Source organism: Pleurodeles waltl, chromosome 1_2, assembly GCF_031143425.1.
Source record: "Pleurodeles waltl isolate 20211129_DDA chromosome 1_2, aPleWal1.hap1.20221129, whole genome shotgun sequence".
NCBI classification, from domain to species: Eukaryota; Metazoa; Chordata; class Amphibia; order Caudata; family Salamandridae; genus Pleurodeles; species Pleurodeles waltl.
In genome coordinates this window covers 361,120,501-361,139,754 of record NC_090437.1, presented here as the reverse complement: position 1 = coordinate 361,139,754, position 19,254 = coordinate 361,120,501, and the positions used below count along the sequence as shown (strand labels likewise).

The 19,254-nt window shown below is 43.1% G+C and overlaps 1 protein-coding gene across 7 annotated transcripts in view; it reads right to left on the bottom strand.

The window, feature by feature from the left end:
* The window catches only part of FSD1L (fibronectin type III and SPRY domain containing 1 like), a 254,699-nt gene that overhangs the window by 64,262 nt on the left and 171,183 nt on the right, over positions 1–19,254 (bottom strand). For all 7 annotated transcript variants that reach the window (XM_069239766.1, XM_069239774.1, XM_069239791.1 and 4 more), the window contains exon 8: positions 18,956–19,054. In XM_069239766.1, the coding sequence (XP_069095867.1) occupies positions 18,956–19,054 (99 nt within the window). The remainder of the gene's footprint in view (positions 1–18,955; positions 19,055–19,254) is intronic.

Sequence of the window (19,254 nt, the reverse complement as noted above, 5' to 3'; positions counted from 1 at the left end):
TCCTAGACACCGAGTGACATTGCACAATGTTTTGCCTCTTACTATGCTCGACTCTATCCAGAGCGCCCCCGGCCAACGGCCGAGAGAGAATCCCCCCCTCCTGAACGAAATCACCCTCCCAAAGATTTTGCAAATGACCAGGGAAATCCTCAATGAGGCCTTAAGCCTCAAAGAGATTAATAAGCTGAGTAAAACGCCCGGCCCTAATGGGTTCCCGGTGGAGCTGTATGGTAGATGTGGAGATATCCTAGGTCCTCACTTGCTAAGCATGTATGAAGAAGCAGAAAAAAATGGCTGCTTCCCGCCGGGAATTGATCAGGCAACAATCGTGGTGATCCCAAAGACCCAACCACTGTCACAGCATTGCTCGTCGTACCGTCCCATTTCTCTTTTAAACACCGAGATTAAGGTGTTGTCCACAATCCTTGCCGCCAGACTGAAGGAAGTGCTTCCCTTGCTGGTACACCGTGACCAGTGCGGGTTTATGCCCACGCGTAGTACAAGACATTGCATTAGGTGCCTGCATGTGGCCCTGACCCACCGGAAACCCTAACCCAGTCCTCCCTAGCTCTCCTCTTGCTGGACTTCGAGAAGGCCTTTGATACCGTGGACTGGTCCTACCTGGAACACGTCCTGCTAAGTAACGGATTTGGGCCAATGTTCCGCGGCCTGGTGAGGCTCCTTTAAACTAACCCGACTGCCCGTGTCCTGGTGAATGAGGTGATCTCAGACCAGTTTCCTGTATGTTGGGGTACCCACCAGGGGTGCCCGCTGTCCCCATTGCTTTTTGCGCTTGCGATAGAGCCCCTAGCGAAACTACTGAGAGAGGACCCGTTGGTTGAGGGCTGGTCCTGGCCTGCTGGACCTGAGGACCACGTAGCACTCTATGCAGATGACGTGCTCATATATCTTTCCAACCCCGTCAAGAGTGATCCCCGTATTCTGCAGCTCTTGGGTCTCTTCTCCAAGGCCTCAGGCTTGACGCTGAACCCCAGCAAATCCCTGTTGGTCCCCCTGCATCCCTCTAGAGACTGTATTGAATGGCAGCAAAACATCCCGATCAGGCGCAATTGTTTTAAGTACCTAGGAGTACAGGTGTCCTTACTTCCGGAACTGGCATGGGCGCTAAATGTCACTCCGCTCACCCGACGTATTAAAGATGATCTCCACCGTTGGCGGACCCTGCCCCTCAACCTGCTTGGTAGAATAGCACTCTATAAAATGATGATCCTTCCCAGAACCAATTCCTCGGAGATGGTTCAAAGAAATAGACACAATGGCACGTCACTTCCTGTGGGGCGATGCCCGTCCCAAGCTGGCCCTAGCTACCTGTCAAAGAGATATCTTTGATGGAGGTCTGGGAATGTCCAACATTTACTATTACCACCTGGCAATGCACCTGCTAGTGATAAACGACTGGTTGGGGGGTGGTTGGTCAGACCCAGCGTATTGACTGGAGCTCCAAACATTGGGCTACCCTGAGATCCTCAATGCTTTATATGGCCGCCCAATCCCCTGATCAATACCCGAGGTGACCAGAGTGGTCTTGTTGTGCTGGCACGAGGCCCAGAAGGTGTCTGGTTGGTCGGGCCGCCTCACTCAGCATACCTCATTGTGGAAGGGGAGATGGTTGGCGGAGTCCTCGGCGTTGGAGGGATTCCAGAGTTGGGACAACATGGGAATTTCCACACTGGGAGATGTCTGGGGAGGGTCACATCTACGATCCTTTGAAGAGCTCCAGCGACTCTTCTCTCTGAACAAAACCCAATTCCACAGATATCTACAACTCCGTCATGCATTACTGACACTGTCCAAGCAGGAGAGTCCATACCTGAATACAGCCCCATGGAGGCGAAGGTGCTGATGGGGAGCCTGGGTAGGGGTGGAATTTCACAGATCTACCGCTCTTTGACTGCTAACACGACCCGTCCACTTGATGGGCCTCGCCAGAGGTGGGAAGATTGGTTGGGCCCCATGGAGGAGGAAGACTGGAGAGAAGCATTAATGGCCCCTCGTACCCTGACTATGGCCACCCGAGTTTGACTAATGCAGTCCCTATATCTCTCACAGTATACCTCACGCCCGTTAGATTACATAGAGCTGGCCTCCAGTCCCGGGCTGATTTTCCTCGATGTTCGGGTCCGGACGCCGACTTTTATCATATGGTGTGGTCTTGTCCATCCATAGCGACTTACTGGAGGGCGGTTCTGAGGGAGATATCCGGAGTCCTGGGGTGCGAGGTGGAGGTGGCACCGATGTCGTTTTTGTTGGGAGTTATGGGGGAAACGGGTCTAAGAAGATCAGAGCTAATCTTCCTGGGAATGGCGTGCCTGGTGGCTAAGAGAGACAAGGGCGAACTGGAAGGCTAGAGCAGCGCCGGTTTTAACCATGTGGAGATGAGGTATGGACTGGTGTGCCCGGCGTGAAAAACTGGTGTATGAAGCCAGGGGCTGCCAAAACAAGTACTATAAAGTGTGGGGGAAATGGGAGGCTGTGTGGTGCGCCTGAATTGACTACGAATTCCAAGTTCTACTTTGGGATCCTCCCACCAATACCAAGTCCGGGGGAGGGGTTCGTTCCTCCAGCCCCCCCTTGACTGGTCTGGTCATTTCTTTCCCGTAATGTAGACTGCCTGTTAAATTTGTCTATGGAGATTTGTCTTAGGGTTGGGGTAGTAACCGTCTCTAAGCACCGCTTGGTGCCATATAGTAACCCTTTTATGTTTGTTTCATTTTATCACCCTTTTATTTTTCTCCTTTTATGTAAAATCAATAAAATTCTTTATTAAAAAAAAAAAAAAATGTTAAGTGACAGTCAAATCAAACGAAATGGCCCTTACCTCGCACACCCCATGGCAAAAGGAACAATCAGTGGCCATGGTGCTCCTTCAATGTCAAGTTACAACTCAACAAGAACATGCAGAGGATGCGGAGAGATGAGTGTGCCATAACAATGTTAGGACTATCGGCATGCCAGAAGGAGTTAAGGGCCTGAATGCCATGCAGTACATTGAGAATTGGCTTCGTACCCAGGTGGCTCAGACAGGCCTGTCCAAACTATTCACAGTGAAAAGAGCTCACTGTGTACCTGTTAAGAGACCAACATCCGGGGCACCCCTGCACCCATTCATGGATAATACTCGGATTTCCATCTTTCCGGATTACAACGCTGGCTGCCCAACACAAAAGATCCTCCTTCCAAGCCATCAAGCAACAACTTACACAGTGGGCCTTAAATCTGCATTACTATTCCCAGCCAGGTTCAGAGTGAGTCATTGGGCAAAAGACTCACTTCTTCGATAACCCTGAACTGGCATGGTACTGTGTGGAGCATCAATTTCCGGATGCCCGGAGTCCTGTCGCTACAAAATCCAGGACCCCTAAACCACAGCGGCCACCGGCAATCTATGGTAGAAGAGAAGTGCGGTTCTGTCTCCACAACAAGCTCAGGAAAGTCAAAAGGCTGCTCTTCCTATCTGCCTCCTTTATTGGTTTGGGCCGATCTCGGGCCAGTCTCAGTCAGTCATCAGACAGTCTATCAGACTCTGAATACAGGGGCAGCTCTGCGCTGCTCTCTTCATTTACACCGGAGTTGGCTAATGACCTGTTTGGCTTGGAGTTTCGTAAGTAGGCTTTTCACTGGGAACTACCCTGTCTAATGTGCGGGGGACCTAGGGCCTCAAACCCCCTAATGGACCTCATCGTTCCCCTTTTCGCTTGGGAAAGACGCTTCTCCATTCTTCTTAATGCAAGTTATTTTACCTATATATAACCTACTTACACTGCCTTATTGGTTTCAGGTTAGCTACAGTTTCCCTCATTTATGCTTGCATCGTTCTCTCCCCTCATTTAGCCAGTTAGTTATCACTACACATTAGGTTGTGATCCCAACTCGTTTCTTTCCTTTGTACTCTATTATTTTATCTACCACTATGGGGCACGCTCCACGGGGCTCCTTGATTCCATGACGTCCTTCTCCACCATGGTGCCACATGATTTTATATATTACTGGGGGGGGGGATAAGGGGAGGGGCTGGGCCCAGAATGCTAGCAATCCCAAATTGAATTTTTCATCCAAGAGTCCTCCATAGGCCACAATTCATGTACCCCAAGGGCAATTGAAGGAGATGTTTTGTTGTTTATTGTGTTCCTTAATAGTTTCCTTCGCTGGACCTTGTATTGGGGTTTATTGTTGTTTATGTTCCTCTTTACAACTTTATGGCATTGTCACGCATACACACCTGAGTGTCAATGAATGGATAGTTCCTAATAGTCTTTACTTGTTGTTGAATGGCTGTTCCACACAAATATGTGATTACCTGGAATGTCAGCGGTATGGGGTTGATTGAAAAACACTTTAGGATACTGGCCCAACTACATTGGCACCAGGCACATTTAGTGTGCTTACAAGAGACCCATCTGACTACCAACGAGGCCCTTAAGTTAAGCAAAAATGGAGGGGCCAGTTATTCCATACCTCCTACTCGGTCTATGCCGTGGTGCAGCAATATGGGTCTGTGCCGGGATCCCATTTGTGGCTTTAGACACAAGGGTGGATGTGCACAGATGGTATGTTGTGGTGTGGGGTACGCTGGCTGGCGCACCTATAGTACTGGAAAGCAAATACTCTGCCAATTCGGAACAAGACACCTGGCTCATGGGGGGGAATTTAACATAGTCCTGGATATCGAGCTGAACAGATCACACCCCACCTTTGCCAAATACCGGCTCGATATGACAGGCTAAAGCCATACAACAGCAGGCGACCAGATGGTTCATCTCAGATGTTTGGCACAAACATAATGTAGGAACGCATGAGTACTCATTCTATTCGCCACCTCACATGCTGCATACATGCCTAGATAGAATTCTGTGCTCAACTTCACTCTTAACCACCATCACTCAAGCAATATACCCGGGGAAAACCTGATGAGATCATAATCCCTTAGAAATTACATTCACCTGGGCTAGGATCCCATTTCCCAGCCACACATGGCGATTACAACCGCAATTACTGGATGATTGGGTATTCAGAAACACATTAGTAATAATAAGGGGGAGGTCAATCAACACTGTGGTGGGGGGCCGTAGAACAGTCCTCCAAGAGCTTCTCAGAGTAGATCATAGCCCAGGACCCCTGGAAACAGGAGCAGCAGTAGATAATGAGATACACCCCCTAAATTAAAAGAGGCAAGAATCAAATACACTGAACTGCTGGAATGCCTACGCATAATTGACCTTAGAGCCTACATGTAAAAAATCCACACTGAAGCTGATAAGCAAGGGTGCGAATGGGCCAACATATTTCTGACGCTTATTGAGTTCACCACAGCACCAGGCAATGGTGTCCACTATCACCACTTCTTTTTGTGCTGGCCTTGTAAACATTAGCCCAACACCTGAGGTAGGAAGTCCACAACTGGGGAATCCCAACTGGACCTACCACTCATGCAATATCATTGTATGCAGATGATATGGTAATTTACATAAAGGATCTCCGTATAGATATGTCTGATATGGCCAGCCTACTTAATACTTTCGTGGCACTCTCTGGACTACATATCAACATCAACAAATCCTAAGCTTTCTCATTTAGCGATGTCTAGAACTGACCATCTCTCCCATTCGGAGATATGAATATTCAAATGGCACTCACTTCTTTCGCTATCTGGAAATCAAGGTGTATCGAAACTTAGCTGAATACCTGCAAGGCAATCTCAAGAAAACTATAATGACCCTCAACTCACAGAAAAGTTTTTTTGAGTACTCTACCAATCTCGGTGGCGGGCCGTTTGGCCATCACCAAGATGGTGGTACTGCCACGCCTGCTCTACCATTTTGTTAACATATCGGTGTAGTCCCTGCTCTTGGTGTAGTCCCTGCTCCGATATTCAAACTGCTTAATACCCTTTTTGTTGTTCTGATATGGGGTTCTGGTCGTCGCAGGGCTGGTCTGTCCAAGCTCCAATTACCACCCAATGAAGAAGGGATGGGCGCCCCTAATTTCAAATCATATTGTTTGGCCAGACATTTGCAATGGCTCGCCTATTGGCTAGCCTGTTGCAATTTGACAGCAATTGCCTATACTACTGCTATGTTAAATCGGGGGGAAATCCATAATATCTTCTGCCCGGGCTCCGCCTTGACAGTAAACAGTCCAATGCTATTATAGATCGCATTTTCCTACTGGAAAATGGCATTGCACTATACCATCCCTCAGAAACCCTACCCCCCAAACAGACCACTGCTAAGCCTTCCCACGGATTCCAGTAACCTGACAGCCAACAGACTACAACCCTGGACGCAAGGTGGGGTCAACACTATAGGTGATCTTTTTGCTGATAGGTTACTCTTGACCCACACAGATTTCACACATACTCATGGCCTTCCAGAGACACTTATCCTAACCCATGGTAGTGTCACCAGTTATGTGTACCTTCACTGGGCTCCGGATGGCACCGAACCCCCCATACATGAACTAGTTTAGGCACTACATACAATGGGAAACAGGAGACATCTAAGTTTGCTTGATTTATTACGGTCCTCACAAACACCTACTGGTCTCCCTGGCTCCATTGCGAAATAGATGGGAAGAGGATTTGGACCCCGACCTTAGAGACAAGTAATGGGCTTCCATCCTGCATTGAGCTTATCTCACACCACATAAGCTCCACACCATGTTCCCCACGGTTCCGTTTACGTGTCCATGATGTCACACCTCAGACGCCAAGGCGCTATACATTATAAGACTGCCCACTACTATCCTCTTACTGGGCTCTTTCTGCATCAACCCTGGTAGAACTTACTGAGTAGCACCACTGCCAGTCACTAGAACACTGTATTCTGTGCCTGTTTCCTAGACCCAAAAGCCAGAAGGTGATGACATGATTCTTGGATTTGGTGCTATTGCTTGCGAAGCGCCTCATGAGGCACTGGAAATCCTCAACGTCACTTTTGGTCTCCCAAAGGTGGGTGGAAGTGGAGAAATGGGGACTGGCAGAGAGCAGAGCGCTTCACAGGGAGGAATACGGGGGATTAAGGAAAAAAACACATACCACTAGAATGGTGTGCGCTGTTGGAATCCTTTAAAGCTATGGAACCCACAGACAATTAAATTGACCAACATATACGACATTGCACAACATCTACATTTGAGATATAACATCATCAATGCTCCTTTAGAGAGTATACACAAGTATTGCCCAATTTAGGACATATTGGCAAGTTGCTTCATATATACCAATAGACATCAAACCAGATTATTTCTTATAGACGCTGGGCTATATTTCAAAGCAGAACCCAGCTAAAACTGTTGACATTGACATGGTTACTGCTCATAATGACAATGCATAGTTCAGGGTTGGGGCGTATGGGGTTTTATGTGAAATTAACTATTTTTTAAAAATTATTTTGAAAGATCAACGAAATAGTTTATTACCTACTAGTTCATAAATGTACTAATGTAATATGTGCTACTAAATTAGATCACTTCTATTGTAACATGGTACACTGCTTTAGCTCTGGTGGATTATCATCTTGTCAGCTGTGGCTACTGAAAAATGCAATAAAGTTTGCGTTAAAAAATGAATTTTGGAGCAGTAAGGAAATAGGGGCAGAAAAAAACCTGTAATTAGAGAAAGCCCTGGCAAAACAGACTCCCATACATGTGATGTACCAGTAGTATGGAAAAAGCACTTGTAAGCATATAGAGATCTGGGTAAAGTTCACTAGTGAAGACGGGGGAAAACGTGTTTTCTGGAGAAAGTACCATGACATTGAGCAAATAAATTAACCACGGAAAAGATTAATGGAGCCTAAAAGCAAAGCTGTCGCTGATCAATGGGAAGCATTATTTAATTGTTATGAGGAAGTTAACAAATGTATGTAAGAATCTCCGATAACAGAAGTGACAGACACCCATGAGAAGTAATTATTGTGCATCATCATACCACGGAAGGTAAACGACAGGTTGTTATAAAACGCCAATTGGCTGCAACATGCCCCCACAGATGACCTTGCTCTTAATATTGATTAGGCAGATGCTTTATTATGAAAATGTTGTTGCTGAAGTGTACCCTGTTAAAAATGAATTCACTAAAACGAATAATTGCAAACAAAACAAAAGGGAAGCCCTGGTAATTACCTTGCTTGTCTGAAAGTTGTTTTTTTCCCGTTACTCTACAATTGCTAATGCTACTGAAAATGCCTAAAAAGCTGTAAGCTGTACCAACAACTGGGGTACCTCGTATTATCAGGAACAAAAGTACTAAAAGACGAATGAAAAAATGCTCTGCTGGGAATTTAACAAGTAATAGGTCAAACTTAACATAAAAGAAGCCACACGCTAATCTCAACAAAGGAAGGCAACAAAGAGATCTCATTTACACTGCGCTGTCACTTGGAGCATCTAGTGCTGATTTGTGAAGATCAGTCTTTTTGATTCGTTATTTTAAAGACAAAACTCAACATTCTGACTTTTGTGGCTTTCTCTTTGTTTACTTTCTTTGCCGAGATTGACTTATTGCTTCTTTTTTATGTTACGTTTGACACATAACCTTTTAAATTGTATCATTAAATTCGTGCAGAACAGTTTTCATTTATAAGAAGCTGTAAGAGCAGCATTCGTGTACAGGCTGCTGCCCAAGTTAATAGAACAAACATGCACTAACTGAACTATATGTGGCAAACAGTACTTCTGAATTGGTTTCTGTTCCTAATAATTGTGTCAATATAGAAATATTCTAATGAATCTCAACTAATGTCTTTGCAAATGAAGTCTTTCCAAAAATAAAGTCAGAGGGAGGGGCTGTGGAATAACTGGAAGGATGTATGAAGGATGGTTCAGGAAGGCAGGTCCCAGAGAGAGATGGGCGGTCTGGACGGAGCCATGGGCAGAGACGGGAAGCTGCTGCTCCACATGGCTTTTTCTCATGTTTCAACTGTGAACCGTTGGGGCACTAGAAATGCTATTGCCCAAATTTCAAATTAAAAAATTCAGTATTCTACCCTTTGGGGCACCCTGAGGGGAGCGGACTGCTCTGGAAATGCTTTGGTTCCTGCAGGTCAAAACGATTTGTACGTGCAATAAGTTAAATTAAGTTTGCCTAACATCTTAGCAATAGTTGTGTGACTATCTGCTCTGATGACTTCTGAATGTCCTTATCCACCTCTCTCAGGAAAAAAAATGTATGCACTTGGCATTTTTAACATGTTTTACTACTTATGTTACAGAACCTGTCTGTTCTCTTGAGCCCTATCACTGATCAACATGATTTTATTCTCAGCCCTAACTCTCTTGCAAACATGGGGTGGATCTATTATGCAAACTAATTAATTGCACTATTTTTTTACAAGTAATGCTTTATATATCCACATGTTCCATGTGAAAACGAGAAAGCTGATCAAATTGTTTTGTATGAAAATAATTATATTTGAGAACCTGATCACTGCACTACATCTTTACAACGATGTCTGGTATATTGGACTAAGCCCTTTCTGCCTTGTGGTTTAAACATGCTAATGATGTATTGTGTGTTTTGACTTCTACACCTCTATGAATGGAGGCAAATCCTATGAAAGAGTGTCTGCATATACCCCAGTAGCAGCTATCCCCTAAGGTGGAGGCAAAATTAGGACCGGGCTCTTAAATTAAATAAGAGGTTCTGGTTGCTACCATGTGTGCAATGCTCCCAATTCTGCAGATTAAAAAGCTTAGTAAACACAACTACCTTTTTTGCAAGACCGATGTTGTATTAATGCTGTTTTACTATTGTATCAAACCCAGACATTTTTGGTATGCATGCAGACAACTGCCACATGGTTTACAGTTATGTTCTGTTTTCTTCGCTATACCTATACATTCTGATAGCTAGTATCTCTTTGCATTCTCATATTTGGACGGACAATTAAAACGTTCTTGCCTCCCCTAAGGGCCAATTAACACGTACTTTCCTCCCTCAAGGCACAATACATATTGTCAAAGGCACACAAAGATCTGGAGGCCCCCACTTTCTTGGGAAAATCTACGTTAATCCAATTTATTGATTTGTTGGTAGCTTCTGACACATTGGACCAATTCATGGCAGAACCCCTCTGTCAGCTGCTTATGTCACTGGCTAAAAAGGGGTACAAAGCGTCTAAGGGAAAAAAAAAATCACTATTTTGTCTATTCAGAGTGCGATATTTAGTTCACATTTCAGCGGGAGTGTGACACTTGCTTGTAGAATTCACGGAAGGAAGCATTCCGAAAGCTATCCAGACCAATTACCGTCTCTTAGGAGCTTCATCTTTTGGAGATGGCCAGGTATTATCTGTGGATTCTGGGGTATGGCGTTGCAAGATTGTGTCAATAAAAACAAAAATGTTTCCCTGATCCAAAGTGGCAGAACACGCCTTTGCAACCACGAAACAAGCAGTGCACGCCACACTTGCTTTGGGAGAACATATCATAAGCCTTTCATGTTTCCCTGCCACGAGAAGGAGGGCTTTTCGTTGGGAGTGTTGATTTCCTTTTGTCCCCTTTATCTAATACCAATTGCTTACTATTCTTTTGAACACGATGCTGTCACTGCAGGGCTTCCCTCAAGCCTGTGCATGTTGGCTGCTGCGGTCTGCCTTGTGGAAGCTTCTGAAAATACCGTCTAGAAATACTGTCTTAAGGATCACTCTTATCGTTGCTGTACCACATGCTGTAGCAGTTCTGTTATTGGCTACTTAACTACAACACCATGTGCAGACTGACATAGTATCAACAATTATAGTTATCTGTCTTATACCTTACAATCTACCACCCTCCAAGGCGAGCCACACAATGGTCTTGCTGTTAATACCTACCTAACTAAACCCAGTACTGATGTCACTGATCTACCTTTACCAAATTGTGACCCTATATATTGAGTTGATCATGTTCAGTTCATATCTCAGAAATTATACAGGTATCCTAGTTGCTGTCTGTACAATACATGAAGTCAATGAGAGTCGATTTCCTAAATTCAGTATTCTCAACTAATTTAACCAATTGCTCTTACTCGCACTCATATTAAATCCTCTAAGAAAACTGCCACTATATTCATAGGTTCAAAGCACAGATTTAGTGAAGCTCACAACTTTGGACTCCTCTGGATGCAACATGGGTTCCTCAGCTGGAGCACCAATTAAGAAAGGGTTCAAAGGTACTTTTCAAAGGTTTACTTCATGTTCTTCGATTGTCTCAAAGTTGCTAAAGTGAAATGTGCTACACACCAGTTAACACAAGATGAAGTGTCTAAGGGTAATTCCTTTGGTGAAAAGAGTACCAAAAAGATGGCCTAGTCTCCCACCTCTGAAGTCACTTTGCACGTAGCCCAGGTTGCTGAGTACCTTTCTTGCTCAGCATTGTATGGATCTTGATGAATTGCAAGAATTTGTACCCACTGTTGAAGAGTACTTTATTAAAGCAGGGCGCTCAAATGGACTTGAATGGAGTGTGGAAGGAGAAGCTAGGCACAGTGGTTGCCCCAAAAGTATTACACCGGAATGTTTTCTGACTCGCCGCATTTCATTTAGCTTCTTTTGCAATTTATCTGCACTCTCCTCATCTAGGTCCTTCTTTGCAGGAAATATAGGGACTCTCAGACCCCACTGTAAAGAAAAGGGAGAGTCAAGATCTGAGAAGCAGACCAGGCGAGGTAAAAGCGGTGGACAGAACCGCAACACCAGAAAGAAATGTATAAAAGGATGGGGTAAAGACCAGAGTATAAAGCGCCTAAACCAGGAAGTAGGAGAGCAAGTGAACCATATAGCAGCAAATCTATCACATAGGCCCCTGAGTGAGATTGAGTTGAGCGTTCTTAACAGGGTTTGAACTTTGTACCTTCTAGACATGCAGATGTTTTAGAAGTAAGGGCCGATTTACTTAGATTTACAAGAATGTTTAAACTGAAAATCAATTTTAACAAAATGCCAAAACAGAGACATCTCCAATTGTAACACTTACATCCTATATATGGAACAATAAAGATCTTTTGAACCAAGTTTCTGAGATACTAGTGGGAAGAAAGTTATTATCTTGTCACTATGGATGTCTCCAGTCCATATTAGTGTATTGTCAATAGCAAAGGGTTGGAAGCAATGAGATTTGTTCGTTTTATGAAATCAACCAGTTATTTTTTGCACTTGAAGATAGTATTGGTTTTAACACTGTACCAGATTTTTTTTATGTATAGTGACCGACTGTTCCAGCAGAAGCACAGAACCACAATGGGCTCCAGGTTACCTCCCTCTTATGTAAATCTCTTCATGGGGGTGTATAACAGGGGCAACACATGACATTGTCCATTGTACAATGCTGACAGAGTGGCGTACTGGGGGAGCTTAGAAGTTATCAGGAATGTCTAAACAATAATCTGTTTAACACAACTGAGTATGGAATTTAAATAAAAATTAAATTGCATTTCTAGACGTAACACTGTGGAGAATAATAGTCTAGCAACAAGAATCTACAGAAAACCGGTTTCTGTTAACGCTACATTACACTTGCAATCAACTCATACAAGGAAACAAAAGGGAAACATCCTGTTGGAGAGTTTCTTCCTTAGAGCCAAAAGGAACCGCTTGTAAGACTATGATAGGGTGGAGGATATCCTGGTGAAGGTGGTTTTGGAATGAGGTTACAGGAAGGGAGCCAAACTATCTTTTAAGAAACAGGTCAGTGGGGTCAATCGGTCTGAAAATGATTTCTAAATCTAATAGGAAAGAAAATGAAATGGTGAGATTTAATACAATGTAGATAATGATCTCTTTTTTAAATTATTAGCAAAACACTGGTTAGTATTGATCATCGATGAAGACTTTGACAAATATCTTACAAAGAAACCCAGAATAACATACACTAAATCCTTACTTAAATCTATTTTGAGTCCCAGTGACACCAAAAGATAGACTACAAATAAGACAGTGATACAGGGAACACAGTGACTTCCATCTTTACTAAATGTTTTTTTTTATATTTGTGGGGGTTGTAACTCTTGTAAATCTGTTTTGAATGAGACCAATGATTTACAGATTGGGATAAGACGCAAACCTACTAAATTCGATCATTCATTAACTGCAATTCAAAATGCTGTATCTATGCGATTGTCTGTTTGTGTGTCTTACAATAGGTGGGATCTACAATGAGGAAACTCAAGGAGAAATGAAGGGAACATTTGAGAGCCATTAGGAACAGTGACATGAATTATCCTATAGTCACACGTTTATATGAAGAACAGAAGACATTCAGAACTACACTGATAACATTCTTGGGAATTAAACAGGTCACGACTGGGAGACTACGAGGTAACTTGGATCAACGTTTAAGAATGTGGGAAACAATTTGGACAGAGATTACAGACTGTGAAGGAAAGTTTAAATGCTTACAGAGAATTACATACTTTACTGTGAGAATTGGTAAGAATGCACGTGCTAGTAGAGAATTAACATGTTGACTACCTTGCTTATTTGCCCTTTATTGAATTGATGTGTGAATAAATCGCTTTACTTTGATATATAACCCGCAAAGACATTGACTGTGGCATAACAGAGGTAACTCTTCCCTTTAATGTGTATATATATATATATTAGGGTTCAAGATGATTGCCTTGTTCGCTGCCTCTCTTGTTAGTTCTGCATGGAATTCAGGTGTGGATTAATTGGATGCTTTGGTAAGCAACACTCCTAGATATGGACTGAAGGAAACATTACCTTTTGGGAATGATAACAGTGGAAATTCGGTTTCTTTTAATGAATCTGCGGGAAAGTGTGAGAGATATTCCCTCTCCCAGTCACTGGATATTGTTTCTTTTTAGGTGGACTATTGAAAGTCATGAGTCAGCTCCTCTTTTTGACACTGTTGAAGTACATAAGAAAGGACGCAGATTACTGTATTTGTAATTAGCACAACGTAGTTGAGCCTTCTGTATGATGGGATACTAGTAGGTGTCGAGTATTGAATGTGGGCAGTATAACCATCTGAAAGATTTAAGTCTTTTTCAGGATGTTTTCAATTGTTTGTATGGAGTCCAAATAAAGTTGTAAGCTCTTCTGATGATGTGTGGAGCTGTCCAATCAACAATTGTCGAAAGCCAGGCTCACAGGAGGTTCGGGATGGCTGCATTGGGACACATGTAAAATTACTGCTGGGTTTCCTTCTAACAACTGGTAGCGGTAAGAGTTCTGTGTAGGTAACAGTTACCAGGTCAGACCATGTGGGGGATTTTGGTGGTTCTTTTGAAGAAAGAAAAAAAAAAACAAAGAGTATATATAAGAGTTCGCCAATGGCAGCGGATTCTTTTTCCAGTTTGCATTCTCTTTGCCTTATGCTTGGGAAATATGTTTGTCTCTGTAAGCCTTGAGATATGGGTCTTTTTGCCATTACTCACTATTGCTGCTGTAGTTTGTTTCTGATTGTAGTGATCTGTGAATAAATTTGTAGATACCATGACAAGTGTGGAACTACACCTCCAGTGTCTACGAGGGGTTCTTTCTTGAAAGGAGTGAACCATTGACTAAATTGTGACAAGGTATTTTATCTGGAGAGTTGTTAACAGGCAACACCTTTTTTTTTTATGTAGATAGATTTGGATGTAAAAACTTTGCTCTGATTGGTCTGTATTTGTATGTTATGAACATTATAGGCATCAAATGTGTGGAGGTAATTTTATCTGAGTTCCTTGGAAAGGAGATTTTAAATGAACAAGAATTTGGCAGCCACTTATAAACACTGGATGTATGTGAAATTTAGGGTGACTCTTGATTCAACAAAACATACTATACCTGAGAAATTGATGTTACCATGTCAACTAGACTGAATAGAGATGTTAAAAATGGGGAACATAATTATGTTTGGAAATGGGTTTTGAGATAAGAGGTAGCTTGTATAGGCCATGTAGTGAGTTGTGATTCTGTTATTTTGATTTTGGATGAGAAGGAATGATGTAGAACTACATTGAAGGAATAGATGGAAAAGCTTACAAATGTGAATTTATAAGTATATTTAGGACTCTGTGGCGCAGAGACATATACCATCTCCTTATTGGGAGAATTTGATCATGTGAAAAGGATGGGGTTGGTGACATAGGGTACACTACCCACAATAGCCAGTGAATATTGAAAAGTAATCAATTAGAACGCAAAGTGGATTGAGAATCTCTCTGTGGTTGCTCTCCATTTCAGAGGAGTTCAGATTGTTCTAAACTGTATTGGGTTTTAGAAAACTGTTGTCAAGTGTAATGTTTATATAATGTACGTTTTTACTTGTTTACAGCCTTGAGAAAGGAGAGGTCCCTGAAACACGAGTTGGTTGGCTGTAAAACTGGAGATGCGATGGTGAATAATTTGAATATGTGGAGCAGACCAACAATAAAAGACTGCGCATCTTGAAATATTAACAGAGTGCATTTGGATTTATGAACTTCAACAGCAAAATACATTGGACCTACTGTAGATTATACAGATCTACAATTACATATATTTATTTACTTTTGTGAATCGGGTTCAAAGACAGGAGCATGAACTTTTACCCATTTTCTGAAATACCCACTGGGGGTGGTACTATTTCAATACTACGCTAACTTCTTCTGGACAGTGAGTAAGGCACTCACGGCCATTCGCTTTCATTACAAAATATTTTAAAATCCATGAACACCAAAAGAGAACCACAATCCTGTGGACAAACTTAAAAAGATGCTGGGATTATCCGTGCACAAGCACGTCTCGACTTTTCAGCACTTCTGCAATAATTTTTAATCAGAGCCCCGTATCAGTAGCAAACAGGAACTCTGCAAAAGTGGGTCCCTGCACTGCTATATTTCCAGTTCAAGCACTTTGTAGTTAACCAGAGAAACGGAAAAATAAGCCGTGAAATCCCCCCAAAAAGTACCTTAAATACGTAATATTGTTTTGCTGACTAAGCTGTCTGCAATTATTTTCCAACACTGCTGTTTGAAATAGCGTACATCGCACCTGGACAGTGTCACTTAAGTGAAATAACGGGTTTAGGATTCCCCTTTCAGGGACAGGCACTTTAGAACTTTACACCGATAAATTGTGTACGAGGCTCTTTATCAGAAGAGGGGTTTACTCAGGTGACGCTAGTACTAGGCTATCAATGGCAGGACAGGGGCAGGTGAAGTATTATTTTCCATGCCACCACAATGAAGACCCTCGATAAATAAAACATTCTATACATTGTGTTCAAGCATCAAATGACGCACCTTCTCAGATTCGCATGGTAAAGAATGAAGCCTTATCCTCAAATGAACAGACAAGGCAGAGGCCGCACTGCGTCAAGAGCCCTGAACCCTCCTTGCATGCTGATGGGTATAAAAGTCGAAAGGTGGAGTAAAAGGCACCTTCAGCTGAGCCACACAAAATGTTGTCTTTTCTTTGCTTTCGAGGATTAAGCTAGTAAAGTTTCAACTCCGCTGCACTCGTTCCTACCAGCGCTCCCGGCAATCAATGCCAAGTGCTGCATTTTTTGCTGTCAGCTGCTATTGCGGTGATGTGCGGCAAGAATGCGCAGGCGTCGGCGCGTGAGGTCTGTTCTAGATTCTTCTCTCCAGGCACCACCTCTAGGGCGAACAGGTCGTGCGTTTGCGGACAGTCCTATCACGGCGAGCCAGCGTTTTTATTGTATTTAATTTTAAAATGACATTAACAAGTGTAATGAACAATGTTTGGTGGGCTTTACTATGCTATCAGATAGAGATAGAAATGTCAGTGATATATATATATATATATATATATATATATATATATATATATATAAATATGGCACTTCATATCGCCATGTGGGGTCCCGGAGCTAACGGACAGGTAGCACGCTACATTAGGGGGAAGGCGGGGGCGGGCTTCTCCGTGCTTGCCAAAGTGCTGCAATTGTTGTGATGTTCTATATGGGGGAGCATTTTAGTGTCACGCATGAGTGGCTAGAGAGGTCCTCTTACTTTGTCTTGGGGTGCAACTGCTAGGAGGAGGAGGAGATGTGAGGGATAGCTGTGCAAAATATAATTATAGTTTGGACTAAAACATATATCCTAGCCAGGGGGCAGCGTGCTGTGCACACCACAGAAAGAGGATAATCTGAGAAGGCCCAGCAATCCATACAGCAACATGGGAAGCCGAAGAAGGTATCAAATGAATATGATGTTGGTAAATGGGTGAAATTTGGCGATGATGACAAAGAGGTAGCCTTCAACCTTTTTTAAAGCATAGATGCTACCAGCTGCTACGGAAATGCACATAATGAATGGGGAAAGCAGTGGAATCAAGCTTGGCAACCAGAGCGGAAGCTACACAGTCTTTAAAAGGCCCAGGCTTCACCTACTCCTGCTAGGTCAAACGAAGCCAAAGTGTTAAGCAGGGGTTTTCATGATCTCAAAGGCAGACAAGCACTTGTCAGGTACGTCTTGTGGAGTCTTGGCTCAGACCCTAAACAGATCTGCACCCTCCGCAAGGGAGGGTGAGATATGAAGAGCTTGGTAGGTTCCTGGCCAAACAGAACAAAAGCAAATTAGTCGCCTTTTGTTACCAGTCTACTTGTGTAGCACTTCGCTCCCACTTTTCAATTAGGCTGAAGTCAGGAGAGACAAAAACATTCTCTCAGCAACTCCACCAGCTAAAGAAAGGCCCACTCCCAGGGTGATCAGGGCAGGGAGGAGCAGCGCTGGATTGGAGTATTGTCAGTGCTTGAAATGGAAAAATCGAAGTGCAGGTACTGTGTATCAGAGTACCTGCTTGTTTCTGAGACGTGCCAGTACTCTCCAACTAAAAGTATTTTGTTTTTCTTGAGAAGTGCAGGTACTCTCCTTCTCAAAATAAAAAAGTGCCAATACTCAGTACCGGACAGTACCGGCCCATTTAAATCACTAAATATTGTGAAGGACAGGAAGAGAGGATTGTGGAGTGTAACCAGTGTAAGAAAACGGGAAAGAGCCCACCTGGCAGAGGAAAAACCATACACATACAGGAAGAAAAAAGACAGACCGGTCAAGCTGGAGCCCCTAAAAACAGGCTTGTAACAGCTTTCACAAAATAGCACAGTTAAATCTAAGCTGAGAAACCCACTGCTGCTTTTCCAGATGGCCTTGAGTTCAACAGAGGTACAAAGACAAGTTCTCTCAGTGCAGCCAGGTGCAAAAGAAAGGCAAGCTCTGCAGGTAAGAAGGGGTGGCCAGGACAGGTAGGAACAGAAAAGGGTACAATGGAGCCTGGGACGAGTGAGGGTTAGGGGCCTTTACTATATACTAGATAGTGTTCTTGGGGCGCAGTTAAACAACCAGTGGAGAAGCAGGAGGTCCTACTTTACTATGATCAATAAGTAGCAGTAGCAATCTGCCCATTGATATTTTTGGTTTAATTCATGCAATTCTTAAGTTCTGGTGCAAGCCACGACCTTTTCATTTTACTAAAAATCATATGCATAATATACTTAAAAGGGGGTTGGGGCAGCCGTTTTCATGCATTGGTATGTCACTGTAATTCACGTTTCTACCAACCACTATGTACAGGATGGGGCAGTTGGTCAGCCCACTCTAAACCACTGGCTATCTTCACGGAGTTAAAGCAGTCTGCTCTTTCACAAGAAGTGCAGCCACACAGAAAGAAGTTCCCTGCAGTGCCAGGGACTGCTATGTCAATGAAAGTTAAAAAATGGTTTTGCTCGTAGCAAAAACATTTTTCTTTTAAAGAAATGATGCCCATTAGCTTTCCCAACAATAATATTGTCCTAGTCCCTGTGCTGTGGGTTGTTTCTTCTTTTGCAAGGAGTTCATTTGCAGCCTAATGCCAGTTATGTTACAATGAATGCATACTCTATGGTCTCTATTATACCTAACATAAGTATATACTTCACAATGAAGGGTTGTCTACGTCTGTAGAAATCCTGCTCCAGATTTAATATGTCAGTCCATAGCTATCTCCCACAGCTCGCAGTAAGTTACCTTTGGTCTCCAGCGTCACTGGATCAGAACAATCCCCAGCCACCGCCTTGTTACAGGCACGAACTCGGAAGTTCATGTACTTTGAGTCAAACCGAAGACCTGCAATACAAATGTCATTTTAAAACAATAATACTAAACATGTTAATATGCTATCACTGTACAAACAAGGACATTTGCTTGGCAAGAATGCAACAGGAAAGAGGAAGAACAGCTCCCATAGGTAGGGTAAGTGTGTTGAACTGTACACACCTGTCAGAAAACAGTGCAGGTGGAAGAGGTATTAAGAAGCCTTCCATTAT